The sequence below is a fragment of the Anthonomus grandis genome, chromosome 6 (assembly GCF_022605725.1).
Source record: "Anthonomus grandis grandis chromosome 6, icAntGran1.3, whole genome shotgun sequence".
Lineage (NCBI taxonomy): Eukaryota > Metazoa > Arthropoda > Insecta > Coleoptera > Curculionidae > Anthonomus > Anthonomus grandis.
In genome coordinates, this window is record NC_065551.1 from 30,324,255 (window position 1) to 30,342,985 (window position 18,731).

The window sequence follows — 18,731 nt, forward strand, 5'->3', positions numbered from 1 at the left end:
CTATAGTTAAGGATATATTTTAAATTAAACTAAGCGCCAAACGGTTTATAACACTAGTTGCATTTTGCATAAAACGACTAAATGCCACGAAATTGCATAGGTCAATTAAACGCCATCATACTGGGCGCTTGGTTTAGTAATGCAAATAGCAGTTAAATTCGGTCACGTGATCTGGCACCGAATTTAAGTAATAGGTAAGTAGATACCAAATATAGATAAGAAATAGGTAATATATCACGTGATATTTGTCAAATTTTGATCATTTTTCTCGCAGATGCATTTACCGAACTTAGCTAGGAAATATTAACTGAAGTTTTTTGAGTGATTTAATTCAAATTTTAAAAAAATGCTGAAACGGACTGCTAATATACTAAATCGCGCATATGAAATAAATTTAGAGGTAAGTAGATACCAAACTATCTAGTGCTACTATGAAATGGGGCAGTAATAGAATTTTTCACGTAATCGTTAGTTGTTACAAAGAAACTTTAGTTTAAAAAGTAAAAAGTATTTCAAGGTATGATATACCTATGCAGTTGTAATTTGCTTTGCTTATTATGTTAGTAAATAAAATGGTTTAGTTTTACTGTAATTTTGTTGTTTCTTTTACTTTAAAAGAAAAAGTGCTTTTTACTTTTTTTTGCAGGATTTTGTAAAAGATCTGTAAGGGTTTTAAATAGTCACTTTTCATTTTCAAGTCGGTGTTTCTAACAAAATTTTCAGCTGTTCATAAACTACCTTAATGAAAAATAGGGCTGTCAGTCGAGATATATAGTCTAAAAAGAAAATACATGGCATTGCATAAACGCGCTATGTGACAAGCTTGGCGTGTGGTTCAATTTTGTAAAATAAAAAACCTAATAATAAGTAAAAAAGCATAACCAGACTAGGTGACATTTTTTATCATAACTTCTAAAATTTATTATTTTTTGCTAAAAGCTTACATAGTATAATTTAAAATACTGTCTTGGATATAGCTTGCAAAAATTAGATCTGTATTAGATTTTATCGATTTTTTATTGTGTTTTCCCACAATTGTCATTCTGGCGCTTGGTCGCGTTATGCATAACTACATCCAATTGAGACTGTGATAATTAATTTAAATATAAATCAAATGTCAGTTGAAACTCTGCTTTAATGCTCGGCGGGAAAGGTATTCTTACTATTCTCCCTGTGATTATGAATCATTGGAATATGCAATTTGAGTGTATAAAATCGTAAAAAAAAGAAACGATCTTCCACTTTCTATTATATCTTTATCGACCTGGTAAAAGAGAAACTCCGTACTTGAAGAGAGAATTGGTCTAATAAGAATAATATCAAGCAATTTGGTTGCATTTAATAAAACCAGTTCTTCAACTTCTACAAAGTTGTTCGCACGCGCAGCAAGTTGGCAATAAAGCGGCTTTATTATAAAAAAATAGATTTTATAGAGATGAACTATAATAAGTTTTGATATAGGACCTGTACAATTCTTCAAAAACTATTCTTAATTTTGTCAAGTCCATAATTAAATAAGATCCTATATTTTTATGACGAATTCATAATTAGTTACCTATTTAGTTGAGTGTTACTTCACCATTTCAATAATTTAGAATATGCTATCTCATAGGCTTTATCATTACAAAGAAGTAGAGAATAGACCTATTCACTTATTTAAAAGAAATACGAAGTAAAACCTTTTATTATACGTCGTGAAGAAGCTAAGGTTTCATCTAACGACCTCTGAGCTCGTTTATTGTTTTCAATATTTTACTTAACTGAAAATCTTAACTAGAAACAACGTTTCCGTAGTTAAATCTTTAACCGCTATAAAGGTAATTAAGGTACATAAAATTAAATATATGAAAATAGACATATTTTTAATAATAAAATATTTCTTATCAAATAAGTCCAAAAAATAAATAAAATACATGGTCTCTATCTACTTGTTTATTCTACATATTAAAAAGTTAAAAAAATACTAAAATTCCTCAAGTGTTTCGGACATAGCAATGTCCATCATCAGGAGAACACTAAAAGAAAAACTGATTTTCATGTATAACAGGAAAATTATTTGCTTGTAATAAGGAGGATTCGGAGACTGTAAATTAATGAAAGTTAAGAATTAGAAAACTAATAAAATAAAGCATTTTTAATTTACCTTATAGTTTTTTGCTGTTTAAAAATGATTAAATCATTTAAATTTAAACTGCAAATTGTCCAAAACGCGTATTTTTTTCTTTTTATTGCAATTAATTAAGTAATTGTTTCTTGGATATTATAGAAAGTGCCACCAAATCTGGGTTTACGTTTAGATTTGCAATCTGTGTTTAAAAAAAAACTTTTAATCTCGAAAAGGGTCAATCGTAGCGAGACTAGTGAAGTTTTTTAGCAAAACTGTTTGCACAATACATATTTTAAATAGAAAATTAAATTATGCCAATCCTAAAAAAGTTCTGTCGACATACTTTTAAAAACGAAGAATAAATGCTAAATTTATGGCCAAAATTCAAGAGAAATTACATTTTTAGTTTATCACCCTGTTTCTTGGTTGTCTTTGACTTTCAGACTAGGAAAATTTAACTTAACCTCAATTTCTTTTTAAAAAGAAATTGCTGTTAAATTATTTGCTATTATTTATGGGACACTCTGTATAGGGCCAAATGTAATAAATATGCTACCAACTTTAATTAAAAATATCATAATAGCATAACATGGTTAAATTAAGATTAAACATAAGAGTGTCACTGTTGTAGATGCAGCTCTTGTATCCTATATTATGTATTATTGTTTTTTATGCTACCTCTCCTATTTACTAGTCAAATTTTATTTGATTAAAATTATGTATCTACGTTTGTATTGGCAGGATTTTAAGTAAAATCTGTATTGTGACGAATTCATAATGAGTTACTTATTTTATTGGGTGTTACGTCACTTATAGCAAAAATCAATCTAGAAATTACTATCTCACACGCTCAAAAATTGAAAAGAAGAAGAAAATAGACCTATTCACGTATTTAAAAGAAATATGAACTCAAATTAAAGTAATTTCTAAATTGATTTTTGGTATAAGTGACGTAATACCCAATAAAATAAGTAACTCGACAGGATTCTAAATAAATAAATAAATATGAACGGGAATGTTTAAAAAATTGAGAGTACTCCCAAATTACAGAGATTATAAGAAACTTGAAATGCAAACGCGGAATACAACAATTATGGAACTTTAGGGGTCTACTCCTGCCAATATAATCCAAACGCTTATTATAAACAATTAATTAATTTCACTACCTTTAACACCGTATAAAAAATAATGAATTATCTTTTTAGATCTGGAACATATTCTTTGGTGGCCGATACATAATTTTACTGATGGGCATATTCTCTATGTACACCGGTCTGATATATAACGACGTTTTTTCCAAGTCCCTGAATATTTTCGGATCCAGTTGGAAAGTATCAAATTTAAATACTTCTTATGTCGAGGGTCTTGGTCAATCAGAACATATGTTAAATCCAGCGACAGACGATTATTCAGGTAATTTGCATCAGATATTTGAATATTTTTTTTAAGGTAATACGTTAAAAATGTTTGCAGAATCCCCATATGTGTTTGGTTTAGATCCTGTATGGCAACTAGCAAAAAATAAAATTATCTTTCTCAATTCTTTTAAAATGAAGCTCTCGATTATTATTGGTATCCTTCACATGTTGTTTGGAGTTGCCATTAGCTACATTAAGAATATGTAAGTTATTATTTGGCCATGGTTTTTTGTACTAACTCATAAACTTTTTCAGGCATTTCAATAACCGTCTAAATATTATTTGCGAATTTATTCCCCAAGTTATTTTCTTATGTTTTTTGTTCCTCTACATGGTCCTGATGATGTTTATTAAATGGTTTATGTACTATGCAAATAGGATCGGTAAGTGTATTAGTAGATTTTAATGAAATGTTATGAATTTAAATCTTAATTTAGATACAGATGAAGAATTTATTTATGGAACCAGGTGCGCCCCATCAATCCTTTTGCTGTTTATTGGAATGATTTTAAATAAGGATCCTGTGTATGAAGACAGATGTCAGACAGGTTATTTGTATGCCGGACAAGGAATAATCCAAAAGTTGTTACTTATTTGCGCTTTACTTTGTGTTCCATGGATGTTACTTGCTAAACCGCTAATGATCAGGAGGGCGAGAAAACAAGCTGAACTTCGAAATGTAAGTCAATTCTATTTAATATTGGGTAACCACTTTTTATTAGATTTCTGTTTTTTATAAAAATTGACTGATGTTGAAAGTCTTTAATAGAGTGGCACATATGGTATCGGCAGCATATCAGTCTGGAGAACACTAATTGGTGGTGGGTTGGCATGAATTATTCTAGAGATGCTTACCTTTTAATTTGTGAAAAATATTGAAAGCGTTGTACAGTTGTAAGAACCTTTAACGGGAAAATTGGTTCTCACATAAACAAAAAGGATGATTAAGAAATGTAACACATAGTAAAACACAAAATAAGCTTCAATTATTAACAACACTATACAGGCTGTTACAGAATAAGATGATGATCCTTAAGGGTGTTAATCCTTGGATGATTTTAGGAAGAAAAGTTTAAATAAAGCCTAATCCTAAACTCCCTAACTTTTGAGCTACACAGTGTTGTCATCCTTAGAGACAAATTTGGGAGACCTTGTATGAAATTTTTTTAAGCTATTATTAGTACTGTTCGACTTCTATAATTAGAGTTGTTATAATGTAATGGTAAAATAATGTACTTATGTGTGTTTATAAAATAAATAAATTTTATTTTTACTAATAAATTAACCATGAATAAAAATATTTTAATTGTTTTTCCGCGCTAATCGCATATCGGACGGAAAAAAGTCAAATTTGCCCTAAAATGGGTGGGGATTAAAAAAAAATATATTTTACGGAAAAGCGGTGGCGTATATAATATTTGAAAAAAATATTTAGTCTACGTTCTTGTACGGACGCTACTAGGAAGTTGATAAAGTTATAATGAAGAAACATTTTTTCTTCGTAAGATTTTAACACCATGTACCGCAAAAGTTAAGGAGTTTAGAACATAGCTTTATTTAAACTTGTCTTCTTAAAATCACCTTAAGGATCAGCACATTATTCTATAACACCCTGTATTATAAAAATATGCAAATGCTGGTCACTGTTCGTTCATTGTTTAACCTTTCACTTATATAAATCATTGTTGCAAAAATTATAAGACAATTTCTTGTTTAAAGTGCAACCCCTGAAATCAAAACTCTATGCACCAAAGTTATAAAAAAAATCAATAACCCGGCAGTATGTAACTACCCTTTGGTCAAAGTCAGTAACCTACCGCACAGTACACTAAAGTAAAAACTAAATATACCTTTCAGTGCGGTTGCTTACATTATGTATAATTTTGCATGAAAATCAGGATAGTAAAATTAAAAATTATTTCTTAGGTAGATATGCAAATTACATTACATTGTAAATTGCCAAGAAAGAACGTTAATCACAAGACAATAATTAATAAATTAAGGAGCCATTAAATAATATATATTAGCCAATATGACTAGTCCCGAAATCCAAATAACAAATCAGAAATGACACTGCTTATACATTCCTTTTATCTGGTTTGGATGGACAGCAGCTAATTAAAGTCCAATCAATAAGGTCATGAAGGAGCAATAAATCCCGATAAAGCTCTAATTCATGATGGGAAATTGGAACAGCATCTGAGGTGGCTCGGGATAGTCTTGGAATGGTCCTTAAAACTTAATACTTCGCTTAAGACTCAGCTTAAAACCTGACATAAAATCTAGCTTAGGGCCATGCATAAGATCTAACCTAAGGCCCTAAAATTAACTGTGAAAAATTGCCTTAAAAACCTTATGAGAAAACGTTTTATAAAGAATAGGAATCAAGCTTACTTCAAGATGTTAGAGGGCCTTTTATAAAGTGTATTAAAGTAATCTTTCACATTCCATGCCTAGTGTTGCCATTAGGTAACCATGAGATCGAGTCCCAACCTCGAGCAATTGAACTTAATAAAAATAAAATGTCTTTATTCAGCAATTGATACAATAATGCCTATTTGCTTACAAAGGCGAAGATTAGCTACAAGCTACTCTTAAACTCTTAACCTTCATTAAAAAAACTTAAAAATAAATTAATTAAATAAATAATAATTGCAACTATAATTATACATTATAGTTCACTATAAGTAACAACAACCAACCTCCATACTAGCGGTTCCCCAATAAACGATAAACAAGATACCTCATCCCATTGGTTCTTCCAAAAATAAATTTCTGAAATTTCTTTTAAATGTATACAAACTATCATTAAACATAAGTTTTTGACTATTATAAAAAAGAACAATATTGTACGTAAAAGAACGGGTAAACAGAGCAGTTGAATGGTGTGGCATAGTGAGGGTATTATGTCTAATATTTCGACTATGTAGTACACGATTTCTAGGTAAAAGTTTTTCATACAAATATTTGGGACTTCGGGTATTATATAAACGGTATAGAAATGTAGACAATAAAAACTTAAATACATACAATATTTTGAGCCATTTTAAATTATAAATGCCTTGAGAGACATGATCAAACCTTCTTAAATTAAAAATAAATCGGCAACAGGTGTTTTGAACACGTTGTAAACGGTACTGTGCCTGTTGATCTAAACAGGGAAAATAAACTATTAAACAATATTGGATAATGGATAAAACAAAAGCTTCAGTAAGTTTTTTCCTAGTCTTATAATTTAAAATTAATTTGTTAGCATGAATCTTCAGAAAAACCATTTACACGATTCGAAAATATGCGCACGAGATAGAGAATCCTCACCATAGAACTTATTTGCCAACTTACAACACTTACATCGAAGCCGATTTGCTCAGATTTTTCGTTACACAGTGTTACCCGAGAAAAAACACATTCGTTTCTACCCTCTATCGACAAAATACGTATGTATTCGAATAGTAGACACTTCTACCTATGAAATGCTGAATGCATATACTAGACGCAAAGCTTTTTATAGATTCATTACTGTTTTTATTAAATAAGACTTTACAGCTAACTTCAGCTTTTTAGATCTGAGTTGAAAGGACAACTTATCACGCCATTAGGGTATATAAATTAAAAAAAAATGTGTGTACTACGTTATTGTAATAACCAAACTGTACCCGACATAAATAAATACACGTGTATTATTCTATTACACTTAATAATATTGGATAGTTATTTAATTTAATTTATTTAAAGGTAAATCATAACCAACTACACTCCGCTACTGAAAACGGTGACGCGGAACAGCCAATACATAACAATACGTCACAGACGGCAGTTGCACAGCAGGGAGGCGGAGAACATGACGACGAACCAATGTCAGAAATTTATATCCACCAGGGAATCCACACGATCGAATACGTACTGGGCTCGATCTCGCACACTGCTTCTTATCTTCGATTGTGGGCATTGTCACTGGCTCATGCACGTAAGTTTAACATAAAGATTCATCCATACATGTCTAATGTAAATCATTGTATTCAAATCAATATGGTTCGCATTGCTGCCTTGCCATGTTTTTACTTATGTTTTCGTTTTTGGTTTATTATGTTATTCGATGTTGTATATTAAGATATAACCGTAGATTTGAGAGTTCCAAAATAGTAGGTCTTAGATAATATTGAATTAATAGGTTCAGTATACTTTATTTAATTTTTAAAAGTTTAAATAATTTGATGCTCTTCTAGTTGTGTTATTTTCAACTAGTGATATTTATTTGGATTCAATATTAAATTATGTTGAAGAGAGATAGTGTTGATTATACATAGCTGCCTATTTAAATTTACTGCCGCCGTCAAGGCATTGGTTGTTAAGAAGTTAACATATTCTTGACTATAATTTTCATATGCATGCACTTAAGAATGTGATCGATGTAGTATATACCAAAGTTTAATTTTTTCGAGTTAATTTATTAATTTTTATTTTTTTCTATATTTTATTATTTTTTTTTTAAATTTTGGATATGTGTATAAGCTATGAATCCGTTTATCCGGAAATACTTACACCTTTCCTATTTTTATGGAACCCTATATATTTTTTTATGCTATTCGCCGCGCATTAAAATTCTATTTTCAGCGACGTATCACAAATTGACCTTTAGTTGACAAGCGACAGTTAAAAGGACTTTTAATGTAAATCATCTAGATGGCTAAGTCTAAATCAGCCAATAGAAACATTATCCGCAATTCGCGTTTCTAAATTCGCAAGCTTATAAAAGAGGCTTTAGAAGTAAAATAAGAATAATTGCCCCTTTTTTTAGACGATAATTTTATATTTTTAAAATGTTATAACAGAGTTTAACTAAATGCATTTTATTCATATTGAATAAAGTGTTTCAATTTCTATCCTATATTTTAAAATATCTAGTGAATTGTTTTTTGCAAAAAAATAACATTAAATTAATGGTTATTGACAACAACAGACAATGGCAATTAAATATTCCTACATGAGGACTTCAATTTCTAAATACCAACACACTTAGGTAAAACGATTGCTAAAGCGATGTCTATAGCCATCTAGATGATTTACATTACAACTCACTTTTAACTGTGACTCGTCTATTAAATATCAGTTTGTAATATGTCACTGAAAAGAGAATATTAATGCGCGACGAATGTCATAAAAAATATATAGTTTCATCAAAAATGATAAAGTTGTAGGTGTTTCCAGTTCAACCGGAAGTTAAAAAAAAAATATGTTTTTTCAAGCAGAATCATGGCTTTATTTATTTATTTATTGACTAAGTAATTAAGAGGCTTTCACCCAATAATAGGTTACAAATATTAATAAATGTACATAATAACAAAAATGTATGCATAAGGCACAGAGCAAATATCATATTAAAAATTACCCATTCAATAAAATATATTAAGATTGTTGAACCGGTTTACAAAATATACAACAAAAAAATTAATATTGATAATAGTAATACTACAGTTACTTAAGGTTTTTGAGCAAAATTTGTTGAAACCCATTTCAAATGAATATCTTTCTTTTAACTCATTATTAAACAACGAAAACATTCTGTACACTGTGTCCCAATTTGGTTGTATTTGCAGGTTATCTCTGTTATTTTTAAAGATAGAGATGTGCGGTTTTCGCGAACCTGTGTCACTTTTTTGTAAAACTTTTATTGCCGCAAACAGAATTGAGATACCTTTTTTTGTTTCTGAGAAACAGGGTGAAATTGAAAATGTTCACTTTTTGACGACTTGCTCTATCTCACGAACCATATAAGTTATAAAAAAAGTAAAAACTGCTATGGATAGATAATTTTAAATAAAATTCAGTGGCGTAGTCAAAAATTTTATTAAAGGCATTATTTAAGAGATATGACCCAAACTTGCATTTTTTTAAATAGAACACCCTGTATTTTTTCATACCAATAAATTGCGCTATTTTTTCCGATTAAAATGATATATAACACTTGGTATCTTAAGTCATGATAAATGGCCAAAATATGCAAAAAAAAACAAATCATAGCGAAAGAAACATTAGTTGGCCATGAAACAGAAAAAATTGAAGTTGGCTGTTTAAAGATGTCAATCATACCGTGATAGAAGTTTTTATAACCAAATAAAAACCTTTTAATTATATAATATTTAAAAGTCTTAGATACAAAAACTCTTGTTTTAAGCAATTTTATTAAAAAAAATATTGTAACAACTGAATAAATTTAACATAAATAATAAAGGCAATAAAAGTTTTACAAAAAAGTGACACAGGTTCGCGAAAACCGCACATCTCTATCTTTAAAAATAACAGAGATAACCTGCAAATACAACCAAATTGGGACACAGTGTACAACAAGCTATTTTGGCACCAAAGTTTAACTGATTAACAAGATAGGCTCAATCTATTGGCTGCCAAATTAACTGACAAAAATACTGCTTCGGTCACTTTCCTTTTTTTTCAAGTCAAATAAATTTAAACTCATTGATTAAAATAACGTACGGGATATTAAAATAATATACAGTATGTTTTTTATAATAAAGGTACCTCAAAACTTTATTTGTATTTTTTTCAATGGTATTTTTATGCATTGCATAAAAGGGACTCCATATAATCGAACAATATTCCAAACGACTTCTTACATATGCATTATAAAGAATTATTAAAGTTCATTCATTTTGAAAACCATGAGAGTTTCGAACCACAAACTTCAGCATTTGATATGCCTGTGACGTAATAAATTCAATGTGTTTGTTAAATTTTAGTTCGGTATCAAAAATTACTTCAAGATCCCTAATTTGTGACACTAATCTGTGACTCAATCATTTTATATCTGTACACAATTGTATGAATTGTATGAAAAATGACGTTGTTCAATGCAGGAATTAAAAAAACCCGCAAAACATGTATCAATAAAAAAACTGCTGTATTGGAATCTGAGTGGGACTATATTATTATATCACCATGCCCAGTTGCAATAGTCACAGTATAAAGAATAAGACAGTAGGTTCACTCTCTTGCGGCCGTTTGAAGTAGGGACTTCTAAACAGTGCCGACTTTTTTACGCCGTCGTAAATCATTATTTAGTTTCGGCGGCAAGTCTTTACGATACGAGGGTTAAACATGGGCGCTTCACTATGAGGATAGAAATGTGGCTGGAATAAATCGATACGGGGGGTGTTTAAAACATTTTTAATAAGAAATATTTTCGTACATCGCGGCGGGCGGCGTGTAATATAAAATATGGAATTTTTTGAAATTAAAGGCACTTTATATTATTGTTAAAATGAAATTGAAAGAATATTATTAAGTATCTCTTTTGAACAAATAACTGTAAGAAAAACACTTGGTAGATAGCTTTAAGTTTATTAGAATGTACACAACCGAATCTTAGCTTTACGTTCCTTTCACGCTCTTTTCTCAACTGACCAAAAAACTACCTACCTAATATTACATACACTTAATTAATAATAACTTCGTTAATATACTCATTTTTTAAATATTTAATAAAATTTACATAATAATGTGATAACAACACTCAGCATATGGAACTCGGTAACAGTGAAATATAAAAAGGCAGTTAAATAAAAAAAAAACTTATTAAATGCCTAATTATTTGCTTTTAAAATTAATTTTTAGTAACCTCTAAAAATTTTACATGAATATTGAAAATAATATATTTACATATAAAATAAAATATATAAAAAAATATCGTAATATTTATACCTATATATTATTGGGCATTTAAGCTCGCCCCTGCTTATACTGTAATTTAGGTATAATATGTGTAAATACCTTCTATTTGACCTCTTGCAAAATCAAGTGTTTGAAGAGAAACATCTTTGTATGATTTTGCATCTTTTTGATCTTGTTCCGTTTGCACAGCGGCCTCTTTGTAATCTCTAACCTCATCTAAAATATTTATTAAAATTTAAACATACAGAGGTATACACTAAAAATATAAATCTGTCTATAAAAATGGCATAGGAGTTTTTAATTTAGGTTAAAATACTTACTATTTTTTAGCAAATTCAGCGAAGGCACAGCATTATATTGCAAGTAACTCTTGACATTATTTTTCATATAACTGTCCAGGGGAAAGTGTAAATCGCAAATAATTAATTTATTATAACACTGCTCAGGTGTTAATTGGGCATATTTATGGCTACCTAGGAACCCTAATGCGAGTTTCCAAGTTTCACATCTAAAGGTATAATTAAAAAAAAAATAATATCGAAACAGAATAGTATGATAAGCTAATAAATAAAGTATAGATAATTAATTTAAATTATATTACCTAGTTTTATCTTTCGGGCATCGAAAGAATGATCTTCCCGGTTCCCTTTTACTCCTGCAGCCATCTACGCAACATATCGCCGGCATTTTTAAAGTCCAAAATTTCCGCACAACGCTATTATAGTTCTAATATTGAAGACGCCCCTGTATAACTAACCACCAAAAGTTTTATGCGATAAGTAAGCCTGTACGCGGACACAAACATCGACGGGCCGAATGAGACCTAAATTCTCCACCGGGCAGCAAAAAAGAGTAGCATCAGAAAGCGAGTGAGAAAGGCAACATTTTGGGCGGCGCTTAGAGTGATCCTTCTAGTTTATGTTCGGTGCAATAGTTCAGAATATTTTTTTCTAAATTGGTGGTCCATCAAATTTGAAAAAATGTATACATATTCAAATAAGTGCATAGTCTCTAATGACTTACTCTGTTAGAAAACTGAGAATTATTTGGCATGGCAATGTAATTCTTTTAGCTATTTCTATTTTAGAAAGAAGATTTTGATAATTTAAATAATTTCGGAAGTTTTATTTTATTAGACAACGCATCTTTAATTAACGTTATTATTACAGGTATGTAAAATTAAATATTTATTTATTATTTCAGAACTATCTGAAGTACTATGGCAAATGGTCTTGAGCAAAGGCTTAAAGGTTGAAGGTTGGGCCGGTGGCGTGGTCCTTTACCTTATATTTGCCGCTTGGGGTACTCTTACCATTTCCATTCTTGTATTGATGGAAGGTCTCTCTGCGTTCTTGCACACCTTGCGTCTGCATTGGTAAGTCACAAAAACAGAACGAAATTTAGTCAGTTAAGTTTTAAGATGCTACATCCTCCAAAGACTGTAAGAATTACATTATTTACTTAATTTGATATTTTTAGGGTGGAGTTTTGCTCCAAATTTTATTCAGGATCCGGCTATGCTTTCCAGCCTTTCTCGTTCGAAATCATTCTGGAGTCCGCTGGTCAAGTTAAAGAAGAATAAGTTTTTAGGAGAAGTAAAGATTAATTTAGTTAATTGATTTTATACCGTTTTTTTTTTAATGTTCCGTATATATGGAGTAGAATTTAACAGACAAAAATTAATGTTCTTCTTGTTATAGCATCGCTTGTGAAATGATTGTTAAAATGAAATTCCGAGGAAACGTGTTGATTATTAGAGTACTTATTACATAGTTTTTCAAATGTAATCGCATTATTCCATAATTAGTATAAAAACGTGTAATATATAAAATGTATTCAGACAACTCAAATAAAAGCATCTAAACAATATTTATTTACCTGATCTGACGATATTTAAAAAAAACATTAAATAATATTTTGAGCAAATAAGGAATCACTTGCCAGTTAACCTAGTCACATTTACTGTGACCCTTTTTCAACATACAGAAATTGCAATTGCATAGGTTGTAAATATTAAGATTGCGGATAGTAAAATACCAGAAGCAACATCTTTTAAATACCTTGATATGAAAATTATTAATTTATTTAGATGGAACCTACATGTCGATGAAGTAGTTCAAAAGTTAAGCCCTCCCAAAATTTGCATACTTTTGGGAATTTTATATTATGTCTGTTGTACAGACTCATTTAACTTATGGTATTTTAGGATGGAAAAGTGTGTCTGAAACGGATATAGAAAGATTAAGAACAAATCTTTTTAAAATTAATTTTTGGGAGACACAGGACAAATCCCACTGACGACCTCTTTTTTGAAAATAAAGTATTGGATTTGCGTCAGCTTTTGCTTGTCAGTTTTTTTGTTAAAGTATTGATTTTAGTTAGAAATTTATAAAAAAAGACAAGATGCGGGTAAATACGAACCGAAATTTCTCTACTAAAAAAACAACTTTGTATATCCGACGATAACTCGTAAAACCCATGACCAAAAAAGAAGATTTAAATTATATCCATTACATGACATAGATGATATTCTATGCTCAATGGATATAGTTTGCAAATTTCATGCATGGTAAGTATTAGTATGTCTAATATTAAGGTATTTATTGGCTGGAGTTACTGTTTCGCTCAATGATCACTTCCTGAACTATAAGTGGACAAAGATCAACATCTGCGATTTTGTGAAAATATGAGCGAACGTATCATTGGCGATCACCAATTTATATTTATTTTACGTTTGTGTTTTCGACTTTTTTGTGTAATGGCACTGTGAGTCGAGACAACGACGTTCTTGCATACAAAATTTTAATAACATGCGATAACAAGCCTACACCAGAAAGCATTTTTCAATATATGTTTTTTTACAAGTGAATTATACTACTACACCAAAACGCCACCCGCAGACAGATACGTCGCGTGACGTCACTTGTTAGTTAACCTATATTTTTACTGCAGGTATCAAACGTGAAGGCTCGGCAAACCTGGTGTTTTTACAATTCATGTATATTATTTAAGCAATCACTTATTACGTTATTGATTGCTTAAACTTTGCGATTGATATACAATCCAAAAAAATTCATTTACAGAGTATTTCAGAAATGTTTAGGAAATTAAATGGCGAATTCCGTCTAAAAAAGTGTAGCTAAATTTCGAGGCGTAGCACAGTGTTGCAACCAATGGACAAAAATGCACAAATAAAGTATTTAATTTTTAAAACATTCTTGGTGTTATGTTTAGCAAAATACCCGAGTAAGATAATAAAAACATTTTATACCGATAAAGATTTGTGGTTATTTTTAGAAGTTTAGTTTAAAATAAAATTGTTGTAGTGTGCACTAGTGTTTTAAAGTTAATATATTTTTAATTTGTACATTTAAATGTGAACAACGAAGGTAAGTTATCATTTTCATGTTAAGCCTTTTGCAGATATATAATTAAAAGTGTTAAAATACCCCTTCTCTCACTTTCATCAAGATTTACAAAAAGTAGTTTAAAGTTGTTTCATAAAATTTTTAGGATTAATCCTCCAAAGTGTTTGCTTTTAAATGACACCCATCACTTTTTGCGGAATTTTTGTTTTTTAGAAAAAACCATACCTAATACAATCCTGTATGAAAAATGATTAAGTTGCGAAAAAAATAAAAAGGCATCAGGAATAATGGAAACAATTAAAACTTATTTTGCTGTAGATAATTGTTCAAGTGACATTGAAGCAATGCTATTTTCTGTTTCGTTAGAAAGAATGTGGAACAATTGTGGAAGACGCCGAGATGCTTTTCTTAAAAAACATTCGACATGGTTACAAAACACTCTTCATTTACCTTATCTTCAACCAAATATTCAAACTGAAGCAACTGACATGGAAGTGGATCCTCAACCAAGACCTAGTCGTGGACCGCATGTGCCTTTTGAAGCTGCATCAAAAAGTACCAAATTGCGCAAAGTACAAGAGTTGTTGACAAATTATACGCCAGAAGAAATATGTTTTGCGGCAGAGAGGATTAATTCTCAACGAAAGGAAATTTCTTCACATGCAAAAAAATTAACACCTGAAGACGCATTAGTACTTTACCACGACCTAAACGGTTTAGGTTTAGGCTGAACCTTTCGCTTGAGAGATATAACATACTGCGTTCTAAGATTAATTCTTTGCATTCAAACTGTTTTTCGAGCTATCGCGCTCTATTTGAATGTAAAAAAACATTTTTACCCTCGCAAATTATTGTGACTGACACTTCAGCTGAAGTTAATCTTCAAGAGCTTCTAAATAAAACTGCAGAGAGTATTTTAAAAATTCAGGATATTATAATACATTCTGACAAAAATTTTAAATTAATTTGCAAATGGGGGTTTGACGGTAGCTCAGGGCATAGTCTTTATAAGCAAAAATTTGAAGATAGTTTGTCAACAGATGAGTACATGTTTCTTGTCGCATTAGTTCCTCTTAGATTAATTGATAATGAAAATGAAGAAAGTATATGGTCTAATCCACGTTCATCATCAACAATGTATTGTCGACCAATTGCATTTAAATTTACAAAAGAAACTTCAGATGTTGTTCGAACCGTTCATGGCGAAATTGAGTCATTAATAACTAATCTTAATAATTACCATCTTTTTATTTCAGAAAAAAATTTAAATGTTTCTGACGAAATGTTATTCACTATGTTTGACGGTAGTGTGGCCAATATCCTTTCAGAAACCTGTTCTACATCCAGGTGCATTATTCGTGGAGCCACACGAAGGCAAATGAACCAGGACTCAGTGCTCCAAAGAACACCAAATGCTGAAAACTATCGCTTTGGCCTATCGACACTTCATTGCTGGATTCGTTTTTTTGAGTGTGTATTGCACATCGCCTATCGCTTACATTAAAAACGTGGCAAGTAAAAGGTGGTGAAAGTAAGGAAATTTTTGAAAATACAAAAAAAAAGAATTTGGTTAGAATTTAAAGACAAATTGGGATTAATTGTCGATAAGCCAAAGCCCGGGTATGGTTCCACAAATGATGGAAATACTGCCAGGACATTTTTTAAAAACGTAGAAATTAGCTCTGAAATAACAGGTATCGACTCAACTCTAATTAAAAACTTTCAATTAATTTTAAGAGTACTTTCTTCAGGTTCTAAGATTAACGTACCTAAATTTCAGTCCTTACTTATTGATACTAGGAGCATTTATTTAAATTTTTATGAATGGTACTACATGCCTAGTACTGTTCATAAAAATTTTAAGGCACGGTTGCGAAATTATTAGCTTTTTTGAACTCCCTGTAGGGCAGCTGGCAGAAGGTGCTCTCGAAGCCAGACACAAAGAATTTAGAAAAATTCGTTTACATCACACACGAAAAGTATCGAGAATTGAAAGCAATACAGACCTCATTAGAACCCTTTTGATAACTTCCGACCCTAACTTGGCTTATCTTAGAAATCTGTCAAAAAAACAAAATAAAACCCATAACGTGGGATATGGATATTGTAGAATATTTAAGTGACCATATAGAAACAGATTCGTTACTTTTAGAAAATGATAATGTACCCGAAGATGTTTAGTGTTGTAAATAACTTCTTTTTTTTCACCCTGTATAAAGACACCAATTTCTATTCAAACTATGTATAATTTGATAGGTTGTTGGTAAAAGCACAGATGTAAATAGCTCCGCACGGAGTATATCTGTGCGGAGCTATTTACATCTGTGGTAAAAGTATTCATATATAAATAAAACCAAAAAATTGGTTACTTTAACTTTTAATTAGATAATGATTTTTATCCTGATTTCCCTATAAGTTGCAATACTGTGCGTCGGTAACCGTAGATAAACTTTTTGATCTTTATAAAACTATTGATCGTTGATGTGGCCTTTCATACTCTTTACATACCTAATAAAGTTTAAATTCTATAATAAACTAATATTCAAAGTAGGTGTAGTCGCCGCCAGATAAGTGAGTTTGTTTGTAATTTCATTTATTCATTAACTGTTGCATAATAAGGTAATAATAATTTTATCTCTGTATATTATGTACATGTTACATTAATTTTTTCAATAAAATGACGATCAATTTATATTTTTCCTAAACGTATTATCGAACCTGCACGACTTTGCCGTACCATTTTCAGGGTGCATCAGTGGATGACACGAGGCAAAACTCATATGTACATGGTAATGCACTATACTTGATAAAAGGAAATAATTTTGCAATAAAACGAATGCGAAACTATGACTGAGGCATAAATTATTGGTGGCTTACCTTATAGCTTCTTACATATTTTATAAGGTTTAAGTGCTCTATAAATTTATAAAACGCACTACATAAGCATTGTTGGTGCATATAGAGGTTGGGGCACTGAAGATTACGCATCGTCCTAAATAATCGCCACATCACTTGTTTATTTTTTATAGCTCTGTTGCATTTTAAAGCGCTATTATCTCCTTAACTTAAGACTGTTTATTCTCCTTCCGAAAGAGTTATTAATTAAGTGGTTTTCTGAAGAAAATTCATCAGTATCTACAATACAGGGATCTGTTTTCAATTACAATTGAAGCTAGACCGATTACTTGCAAAAAAAACAGTTTTAAACATGGGTTCGAACTTTGAGACGTCCCTTTGGCTTCAAGACTGTTAAACGCTAAAGTGGAAGAACTTCTATTGAAAGGGTCCATGAACTAAAACGATGGGAAAAATGGTGTGTAGTGCCCTAAAAGTGGGTTCAACACAATAGAGTGCTGGAGAATGTTACCAGTATCTGGAAAAAACATAGGTACAAATGTATCAAATCTTCCAAAACTCTATTTTCCGACGAAGACCAGTGGCGACAATGAAAACTGTTAACAAAGTCTTGTATTTTCAGATGAATTACTACTACTCCTAAGTCAGAGGCTTACTCATAGAGAAATTAAAGTTTGCTTTCTTTTTTCTTGATGCTTTCTTTTAATTTCTCTAGGCGCTTAATAACCTCGTACTGAAAAATAATGATGTAGGGCGGAGCATGCGTGCGCGTGGCCATATTTCGCCTCTCTATGAATAATGATCGATTCCCCAACCTGTATTGTGCCCCACTGTAGATTGCTCCCAAGTTGAGAAGGGGACAATAAATGGCGATAGAAAAAGGTGCGCAGTTAAAAGATTACGTGATTTCTAGGCGACAAAAGGTAGTGTAGGGTAGGTACGTAATATTATATCTGCCTACACTTAAGCTCTAGCCTTTTTTTTATTTTCTTAACAGCTCATAGTTCGTTAATAGTAATGAAAAACACACCGCTGTGCATTATCAGTTGATTTACCTCATTGAGGATTAAGGGCTGACTTGTTGCCAAAATTACAAAAGTGGAAAATAATTGATTGGAAGTGAAGACCCAGTAATCGGTTCAAATTTTTAGAAGGGCAAATTACCATAAGAGCAGTTTCCAATTCTAACTGTTGCAGCATTAAAAACACTGGTCATAAATAATCTTAGTTCTCCAATATCAAAAAGTTTTAAAACTAAAATGATTGGTTATTTTTGAAAAGTTTTAAAACGGATTT

At 30.8% G+C, this 18,731-nt stretch overlaps 1 protein-coding gene across 6 annotated transcripts in view; it reads left to right on the forward strand.

Annotated features, from left to right (window-relative positions):
• Window positions 1-13,080, forward strand: part of LOC126737075 (V-type proton ATPase 116 kDa subunit a 1) — a 49,609-nt gene extending 36,529 nt beyond the window's left edge. For all 6 annotated transcript variants that reach the window (XM_050441767.1, XM_050441771.1, XM_050441768.1 and 3 more), the window contains 7 exons: window positions 3,313-3,520; window positions 3,581-3,728; window positions 3,781-3,908; window positions 3,963-4,204; window positions 7,261-7,492; window positions 12,415-12,586; window positions 12,691-13,080. In XM_050441767.1, the coding sequence (XP_050297724.1) occupies window positions 3,313-3,520; window positions 3,581-3,728; window positions 3,781-3,908; window positions 3,963-4,204; window positions 7,261-7,492; window positions 12,415-12,586; window positions 12,691-12,793 (1,233 nt within the window). In that variant the 3' untranslated portion in view covers window positions 12,794-13,080. The remainder of the gene's footprint in view (window positions 1-3,312; window positions 3,521-3,580; window positions 3,729-3,780; window positions 3,909-3,962; window positions 4,205-7,260; window positions 7,493-12,414; window positions 12,587-12,690) is intronic.
• The last annotated feature ends 5,651 nt before the right edge of the window (window positions 13,081-18,731 follow it).